The following is a 9,738-nucleotide window of genomic DNA, read 5'->3' as shown; positions in this document are numbered from 1 at the left end:
CTCCACTACTGCCAATGGGCTGTTTATCAATCAACCGCCTCCTTTTCTTGGTCATCGCTTCTTCAAGAATTCAACTTATCAAATATCAAAATACTATCAAACAGATCCCAAACCAATTTCTAAAGAAAAGCAACTTTAATTCAATGAAATCATCAATGAAAATAGAGAATTCTGCATGAAAAAACACTAAAAAAAATGAACTTTTTCTGTGGCACTCTTTCTTTGCACCAAGGCCACATCTCTTCTGGTAAGCTTTCACGTCAAATTAATGTGTATGATAACCATCAGTAATTTTTCAGCAACGATCCAGAATAAGAAAGAAAGAACCAACATACAGAGGTGAAAGAGAAGGAATAAACATACACAAGTGCAAGACATGCAAAGTTGTAGGGTCTCTCCAATTACAGCTAGCAAATGTCTTCTTTGCACACACAACACAATTCGATAATGATATTCAGACAATCACTGTAAGAGTCTCTCCAATTACAGCTACAAGAACATTTGTGTCTAGGTCCCATAAAGTGACAATATCCTCTGCAGTAATATAGCTAGAACAGAGCCATCGCCAGAAAATATAGCAGTTGTCATTGACCTTTTCTTGCATGGAAATCAAGTTCTCAATCAGAACGTGGACTAGAGCAGTCCCATCTCTATCATTTTTGGCTCATTGCTCACCAATGTAGTGACAACTGGTGCACAGTCCCAATCACTATAAATAAATAGAAAACGAGATCGGAAAATCTTATTTAAGGCATGCATTTATAAAACTAAAGATTTTACATATATTCCAACCATCCACATTCAAAAGAAAAGAAAAAAAATTGGCTAATTTTATGAAGTGACACATTTCATTACAGAGATTATCTGAAAATAAACAATTATAAGTAAATAGAACATGAGATGTGAATATCTGAGCTAAGGCATGCATGTGTAGATCTAATGATTCTATGTGTACTCCAACCATCCACACTCAAAAGAAAAGAAAAGAAAAGAAAAATCTTCTCTTTTTCTTTGGCTGAATTTTATGAACTAACACCATTCATTTGAAAAATTAGCTGAAAATAAAATATAAAAACAATAGAAAATGAGATGCAAAAATCTGATGAAGGCATGCATTTGTACATTTAATGATTCTACATGTATTCCAACCATCCACACTCAAAAGCAGAAGGAAAAAAAAAACTAATTTTGCTGAATTTTATAAATTGACACCATTCATTCCAAAAATTACTTGAAAATAGAAAGTTAACAAAAAATGAAAATGAGATGCAAAAAATTGAACTAAGGCATGCATGTGTAGATTTAAAGATTCTACATGTATTCCAACCATCCACGCTCAAAAGAAAATAGAAGAAAAAGCTAACACTATTCATTACAGCTGACACTATCCATGTATTTTGTCAATTTCAGTCCATGTAAGATGAACAAACATCCCTTGTAATACGATGAGCCAAAAGAGCTCAAAACTACTCTACACATGATAGGAAAAGTGATAACAGGCGGGAAAAAGTTTCAGACCTTGAAGAAGGCTCCTTAGCTGACTCTTCGATCACCTAAGATGACTCAGACAAAGGTGTAGAGCTCTTGTCAGTATTTGGGCCATTTGTGAAGATTGCATTAAGCCCAAAACTAGCATCAAAGCTTCCAAAACTCAATCCACTTCTCTCAACTTCAGGGACATGAAGATGGTTTGGAATGATGACGTGTTTGTCTTAAAAATGCAAATCCTCTAGCTTCTTTTCCAGCTTCACTGTTACCTCTTAAGTCTGTAGCACAAGACGCAGATAGTGACTGAGAACTGACTTCTTAGTAGCCTTGATGCATAAATCAATCAAGCAAAACTCAATGACCCAAACTTGAATCAGCCGTATTTTCAAAGCACAATTTGACATGCCCATGCAGCAAATGTTTATAAAAAGATCTACCATTGAAACCTTAGAAATGAGTTATATATTCACATTTTGAACTTTATCTTGGCACATACAACTGAACAAGCAAAATAAATTCAGATCAGTGTAACTGCTTTTAGTGTATTATGAAGTCAGATTCTAAGGTTTTTTTTTTTTTTTTTTTTGAATGGTAGCTAGTAGCTACTAAGAAGTCAAAGAGTGAAGTTTTGTATGAAAGATATATATATATATATATATATATATATATATATATATATATATATAACAAAAAAAAAACGAACGGATAGAAATTATAAACAGATTCGATACCTGAAAGTTACAAAATGCAAATATAGTCTATTAGTTCTAATTCCAGAGCTTATCTGCAAGTTGCGTGCAAGTGATAACGGAGAGATCTATGAGCCTAGATGCAATATCCTAATACCTGCAGCCATCAATGGCAATTGTACACACATTAGTACTAAGATTTAGTGACTAAAATCATACACTCAAAGAGTCATCATCCAAGATCATATCTAAGGCATAATCATAATAGGGAACCTGTCCTTGCAGTCCACATAAATTGAAGTCGTCTTGTATATAATCCTTATCAACTTCACAAAGGATCTCATTTCCTCTCAAGCCACAGAACCAAGAGATCCATGATGAATCATCTCCCTCAGAACAACTAAGTTCTGTCTCTTCGCTACCTGTCTCTGAGAGGTCTTTAAAATAAAAATAACCCAGTTCAAAAATTAGGATTCAGAGAAATAAAATAATGCAAAGATATAAGAAAAGATATACCCAGAACAAGTTGTTAGGAGAAAAGGCCTTTTATTTGAGACAAGCAAATGCATTGCAATGAATTTGAGACCATCCAAGTGCTAAAGCAGGCTTCAACAATAACCAAGTGTTTCAAATAAATGCAGTTTTTTCTTATTAAGATTGGGAACAAGTTGTGACTAGAGAATTGTGGGAAAAGAATAGCTCCCTCAAACGCCATGACCCCGCGTTACAGGTGAATCTGTTTTTGGGAAATATATTGCATGCAAAAGAGATTGACCTTATCATATTTCATAATCTATCATCCAAAAAACAAAAGGCATGTCATTCTAGTTCAAAAACAGAAATTTCATCCTATTTACAGGTCATGTTCGTTGCCAAGATATATATATTCATCTGTTGTGTTGTAGCTCACCCTATAGTTGCAAAAAAAATCATCTACCATTTTTTCCTGCTTCATAATCTCACAATTCCTACAAACTTTGGGCTTCAAAATGGTTATTTACTACTAGTTTCTGCATCCACTCCCACAACCACTTCCTACTATTTTTAGCAACTAAGGTTCAGCTTGAGTGATTAAGATATCCATCAGTTATATGTATTTAAGAGGAACTATCCACATTCGCTGAAAAAGGCTACAGATTGGTGGCTAGGATCTCTCAATCTTGGGAGATTTTTTTTGGGTTTGGTGCATCCATGTTGCACCATCCACAACACAACAGACCGATGACCTGGATCAGTGAACCATGACCCCACTTATACAAACCAAAAACCTGATTACACTACATTAACTTTGGGTCAGGGATCAAATATTTCCTCAACATTCTATCAACTATTTTGGACTGCTTAGGTTCAGCTGTGTATTAGACCCAACTCCCTAAATCCCTAAATTCCCACATCCCTAAATCCCCAAATCCCTAAATCCCTAAATCTCTAAATCCCTAAATCCCCAAATCATTTCAATCGGTATTGAGATTGAGAGAGATTGAGAGAGAGAGAGAGATACCTCACTGCATATTCAAGTTCGCAGTTTGTCTTTTGACATCAATCCCATCCAGACGGATCGATTGACGTCGTATCTCCACCTTCTCCTTCTTCTTCTCCTTCTTACAGCGAAAGGGGGTTTTGAAAACCCTAGCGAGAGAGACAGAGAGGTTGGGAAACAGAGAGAGAAATGGGGCAGAGAGATAGAGAGAGGGCTGAGTGCGAGAGAGAGAGAGAGAGAGAGAGAGAGAGAGAGAGAGGGCGGAGAGGGCGAGGGAGGGTGAGTCGCGTGTGGGCGAGAGAGAGAGAGGGGGGGGGCATTTGCTTTTGTGAAATTGGGTGCGCGGGAGAGGTGTGCAGGAGGTGCGCAGACGGGATTTGAGGGGTAATTTATTTTAAGACTTGTGGGGCCCACTGTTGTGTATGTTAATTATCCACTCCATTCATTCATTTTAATGAATCATTTTTAGGGTTTATTCAAACAATGAGTCACATCTAAGATTTAGGTGGACCACACCACATATTAACGATGTAAATTTATTTTTCATTCTTTCTCATGGTGTGGTCCACTTAGACTTTTGATCTTTCTAATTATTGGGCTCATATACTGAAATAATATTTCAAAATTTATGGACCTATTAGATAAAATAAATATATTGCAATGGGCCCCATGGAGCCGCTTAAGCATAGTCAAGTTCCTATGGGGAGTTGTGTTTTAGCTACAGATTAGGTATGTTTTAGCTACGGATTAAAGCCGTAGCTACAGAGCTACATAGTCCGTAGCGTTTGCTCATTTTTTTGGTAGTGCAAAATTCGGCCAGCTTGTCCTCACCCATAACACCTATAAAAATGAAAAGCTTAAGTGACATCTATGAGCAAACTGAAGAGGTCAATCTTTTCTTCTTATATGCAGATCATGAGCTTCTGACATTTTAGGAGACCATAAAAGAAGAATATTGGAGAATTTCTATGAAAGAAGAAATTCATGCCATTGAGAAAAATGACACATGGGAGTTGACTACGCTTCCTAATGGCCAGAAAATTATTGGTGTCAAATGGGTGTACAAGATCAAGTAAAATGCTGATGGGTGTACAGGGCAAGGCTCGTAGTAAAGGTCTACGAACAGAAGTATGGGGTGGACTATGAAGAAGTCTTCGCTCTTATTGTTCGCCTTGACACTGTGAGGATGATTATCTCCCTTGCAGCCCATCACAGTTGGAAGATCTACCAATTGGATGTGAAATCTGTATTCCTAAATGGAATTCTAAAAGAAGAGGTCTATGTTGACCAGCCTGAAGGCTTTTTTATGCAAGGGGAGGAACATGAGGTGTATCGACTGAAGAAAGCCCTCTATGGGTTGAAACAAGCTCACGGGCTTGAAATGCACGCATCGACAACTATCTTCAAGAGAACGGCTTCGCCCAATGTCCTTATGAGTATGTAGTTTACATCAAGAAGAATGCTCATGGTGATATGCTTATAGCATGCCTGTATGTTGATGATTTGCTGTTTATAGGAAACAGCCGACCAATGTTTGATAAATTCAAGAAGGCCATGTTTAAGAAGTTCGAGATGACCGACGGAGGTCTGATGTCCTTTTTTCTGGGCATTGAAGTGAAGCAACAACATAATAACATCTATATATCTCAGAAGAAGTATGCCAAGGAATTGCTTGAAAAGTTCAAGATGGCCGATTACAATGCCGTAAACACGCCTATAGCAACGGGCTTAAAACTGACAAAGGACGGAGAAGGAAGAAGCGTTGACTCGACTATGTTCAAGAGTTTGATTGGAAGCCTAAGGTACCTCACAATCACAAGGCCGGATATTGTCTACAATGTTGTGCTTCTAAGTAGGTAAGCACCAAAAGAATCACACTGGCTAGCCGCAAAAAGAATCCTCAGGTACGTTAAGAGAACAATGGAATTCGTTCTTTTCTATCCATACGATGATGAAGCAATGTTGTATGGATACTTAGATAGTGATTGGAGAGGTAACCAAGATGAAAGAAAGACCACCACTGGATATGTATTCTATCTCGGAACGATTGCTTTCACATGGAATTCGAAGAAGCAGAGTGTGGTCGCCCTGTTAACATGTGAAGCAGAGTACGTGGCAGCATCATCCACTATCTATGAGGGAATTTGGTTAAGAAACCTGCTAAAGGAGCTGAAGCATCTGCAGGAAGAATCCACAGTCATATATGTGGATAACAAGTCGGCAATCGAGCTAGCCAAAAATCCAGTGCAGCATGAAAGAAGCAAATACATTAATACTTGATATCATTTTCTGAGAGATCATGTGAAGCAGAAAATGATCAAATTAGAGTATTGTCATACTATGGAACAGGTTGTGGATATTTTCACAAAGGCATTGCCAACAAATGCATTCAAACAACTAAGAATGATGCTCGGAATGAAGCCGGTTATGGTTTGAAGGGGAGTGTTGGAATTGCAAACCAAAGCCCAACAATTGCTGTGACTGTTTATCTTCCAAAGCACAGAAACACGTCCCATAGAGATGCTCTTGGAAGATGAAAATGCTTGTGTATTTTCTAGGAACATTATGTGTTAGAAGCTCCTAGCAGGGGCAGTTTTGTCTTTCACCCTACATTCAAGCCTATAAACAGGCACCTTATATCCGGTTGTAGTAAGCAAGTGAAGAAGCAACAGTGACTAGCAAGAAGTGTGGGAAGTTTGCATCAGCAAAACTGTTTTTTTTTTTTTTGAAAAAAATTAAGTTTTTCTTCTCTCTTTCTTTCTTCTGCTTCATATATCTGAGTTGTGCTAAGGATTTGCAAAGCCCAGAAAATTCTGTTATCTTGAAGCAAAGAAAATATCTGGCTTATACAGCCAACAGAAGTTGGGTGCCGAGTGGGACTAGTCATTGTGATCCAAATTGTGATCCAACCAGTTGATAGGGGATAAGCTCAAAAATGAGACAGATCCAAGGGTTAAGTGGACCACACCATAAGAAGCAACGGTGATAATGATTCTTACCATTGAAACTTTTCTAGGGCCCACCGTGATGTTTATTCACCCTCCATCCTATTCATAAAGTTACGTAGATATGCATGAAGTGAAAATACAAATATCAGCTCCATCCAAAACTTCTATGGCCCATTGCGTACTCCACTTTTGATTTGGATCTGCCTCATTTTTTAGTTTGAAAAAAAAAAAGACGGCGTGGATAAGACCGGTACTGCTGCCCATTTCAAGCTAGAGACGGTCCTACCCCACCGGTCTCCGGCTGAGAACGGGCAATAGCTTTGAGTGGCTACCATACTGCGTGGTTCTTATCCACACGCTAATATGATTATATATATATATATATATATAATAGATGCATGGTGTGGCCACTCAAAGAGGCTGCCTGTACCCGGCTGGAGGCGAGCCATGCAAACAAGTTTCACTTTACACCTTCTCATTTATGAAGACCAGGACGACAATATATGTTATCGTATCCAAACAAGATGAGAGAGATACACCAAACCGTATACATAACAAAGTAGTAAGAGTTGTTTTTTTATTAATGAATTTGCGCATGATGTCCTCCACACAAGTCAGACCATGGCCTACCAAACACATGAAAACCATTTTCCATTCCTAGCGAGGATTCGTTCCACGACCTTTTAGGGTTTTATATCTGCCATTTCTTCCGCAAATGCTCGGATATTCTTATCCGAAGAACCACCTTCCGCAGCAGCCTCCCTCGCCAAATCCCTCCACCTCAAAGAATTCTTCTTCATCTCCTCTCCTTCCTCTCCTCCCATCACCAATTCCAAACACCTCTTCAGCTCTCCACCTTCCAAAATCCCATCTCTATTAGCTCTGACCCGCACGCCCGTCTTCCAAACACTCTCCACCATCTTTATATTCGTTGGTTGGTCCGTCCACTGAGGAAAACCCACCATCCGAACGCCCACAGCCAAGCTTTCCGAGGTCGAGTTCCAGCCGCAATGCGACACAAAGCACCCAACCGAATGGTGTGACAGAACCTCCACCTGCGAACACCATGGCACCACCAACCCTTGTTTCCTTTCCTCCACCGCTCTCACCTTCTTCCAGAACTCGGTATTAGTTTCGGTTTCGACACTGTTCTCAGCTGGCCTGATGATCCACAAGAAAGACCGACAGCTTTCTACTAACCCATTCAAAATTTCCTCCATCTGATGTTCCGATACCACCGAAATGCTACCGAAGGATACGTAGACTACTGAAGAATCCGGCTTAGAATCCAGCCATTCGACGTAGTCTCTTGATTTCTGGAACAAGTCGCCACCAACAGCAGTATCCGATGTCTCCTTTCCATCCAAGAAAGCCGATGGGATCAACGGTCCGACCCCGACCATGTCCAGCTTATCCACTGCTCTCATGGTGTCGCCTTCCAATGCATCGAAAGTGTTCACGAGCACTTTCGGGCAAGATTCTTTCTCAAGTTGGTGGAAGAGTTCTTCGAATATAGGAAGTGCGGAAGGGATGTCGCTTGTAGTTGTAGAGACTAAAAACGAAGGTAAATCTTTTATAGAGAGGAGTGGCAAACCCGGTAATTCTATTGAAGAAGAAGGGTCTTTGTTGCTGCTTTCTATGAGATTATCGTATCCATGGAAGTAATGGTAGTAAATGGCCAGGACGGCTGCGGGCTGTATCCAAAGTAGTACTGACGGAATGCCCATGATACGAGCCACGTCAGCAGCCCATGGGAGGAGGAGGGTGTAGACCACGCACGTGACTGGGCGGCCATCGTCAGCGAGGTTGCTGATGAGGTCGTGGACGGACCGACATCCCACCTCCTTAAACTGCGCCATGAACTCATGCCGGTCGTCTGTGGGCTTGATGCCATCATCGTAGCCGTCCGAGAATGAGGCATAGGATAGCCCGTCAAGAGGAGTGGATTTTCCCATGCGCCGGTGGGCGTGGACGCTGGTGGCGAAGGTGACGTGGGTACCTGTTCGGACGAGGCGCTTGGCGAATTGGAGGGCGGGGTTGATATGTCCTTGGGCCGGGAAAGTTAGGAGAAGGATGTGAGATTCAGCCATTTGGGTGGTATTGGTTTTCTTAGGAGCAAAGATGGAGAGGGCTTTACCATTGATATAGAGATGAGGAGATTCGCCTGTATCACTATTAGCTAGGTAGGGCCCACCGTGATGTGTGTCGCATCTGCTTCATTCATTACATTCCCAGCTCATGCAAGGACTTTAGCCCAAAAATAGACAGATTCAAAGCTATAGTCCGCTGCACCACATGAGCGGTTAGGATGAGGATGGCACCGTTGTAAGCATAAGATATAGATCAGGCTGATATTGATGCTTGCCATTCATTTTAATGGGATTCCTCTTATGAACCAGTTGGATGATATATATACTTATTACATCTAACAGATTTTAATGGTGAGTGTTCCCGTCCCAATGGACCGCATTTGTAAGATAACTAAGTTATCTAAGCCTCATATTCTAAGTGTGAAATCAATTCGACCGGCGGCTTGCAAATAAAAGATGAGCTGGATAAAAACCTTTGAATACGGATCACAGTCGTTGTTATGTCAGATTGTGCCTAAAATCTCCAAATTTAAGAATAAAGGGGCCACATGGAATGAACGGTTTAGACTAGCCAAAAGGATACAACGTAAGGCCCACCCACAAAGGTGCAGCATACATAGTGAAATTATGCACCGCTAAAGTACCATATGCAATACCTTTATGAAGAGAGCGTGGGATTCTCCTCTTTAAGAAAGGCGTGGACGCATTGCTAACATAGAGGAGTTAGAAGACGTTTTGGATTTTTCCAACACCAGTCACGCCCTGTGAACGCTATCCCCTCTCTAGGGCTGAAAGTTGGGCATGTTCAACCCGACCGACCCGACATTGGGTTAGGCTTGGGCCATACAAATATCAATCCTACAAAATTTAGGTTGGGCTCGGGTTGAGGCCTCGGGTTGTCTGACTTAACACAAACCCGATCAATATATAAGTTCCTTATAAATTAATTATAATTGAGTGTGGATCGTCTGTATTGAAGGCACATAAAATTCCAATGCCATCGGGTTTCATTGGTCCACGTCATTTTCGATGACTCAAGCTAA

The 9,738-nt window shown here is 40.4% G+C and overlaps 1 protein-coding gene across 1 annotated transcript; it reads right to left on the bottom strand.

The window, feature by feature from the left end:
* Positions 1–7,061: 7,061 nt before the first annotated feature.
* LOC131239634 (UDP-glycosyltransferase 75C1-like) lies at positions 7,062–8,878 on the bottom strand. The gene has a single exon (XM_058237434.1). The coding sequence runs from the start codon at positions 8,693–8,695 to the stop codon at positions 7,289–7,291; it is 1,407 nt and encodes a 468-aa protein (XP_058093417.1). The 5' UTR covers positions 8,696–8,878; the 3' UTR covers positions 7,062–7,288.
* Between the last annotated feature and the right edge of the window lie 860 nt (positions 8,879–9,738).

Source organism: Magnolia sinica, chromosome 3, assembly GCF_029962835.1.
Source record: "Magnolia sinica isolate HGM2019 chromosome 3, MsV1, whole genome shotgun sequence".
Classification (NCBI taxonomy): Eukaryota; Viridiplantae; Streptophyta; class Magnoliopsida; order Magnoliales; family Magnoliaceae; genus Magnolia; species Magnolia sinica.
This window is presented reverse-complemented; position numbering and strand designations above follow the sequence as displayed.

Bases quoted from the DNA above. Each gene is read 5' to 3' on its own strand.
- LOC131239634 (XM_058237434.1), bottom strand. From the start codon at position 8,695: ATGGCTGAATCTCACATCCTTCTCCTAACTTTCCCGGCCCAAGGACAT.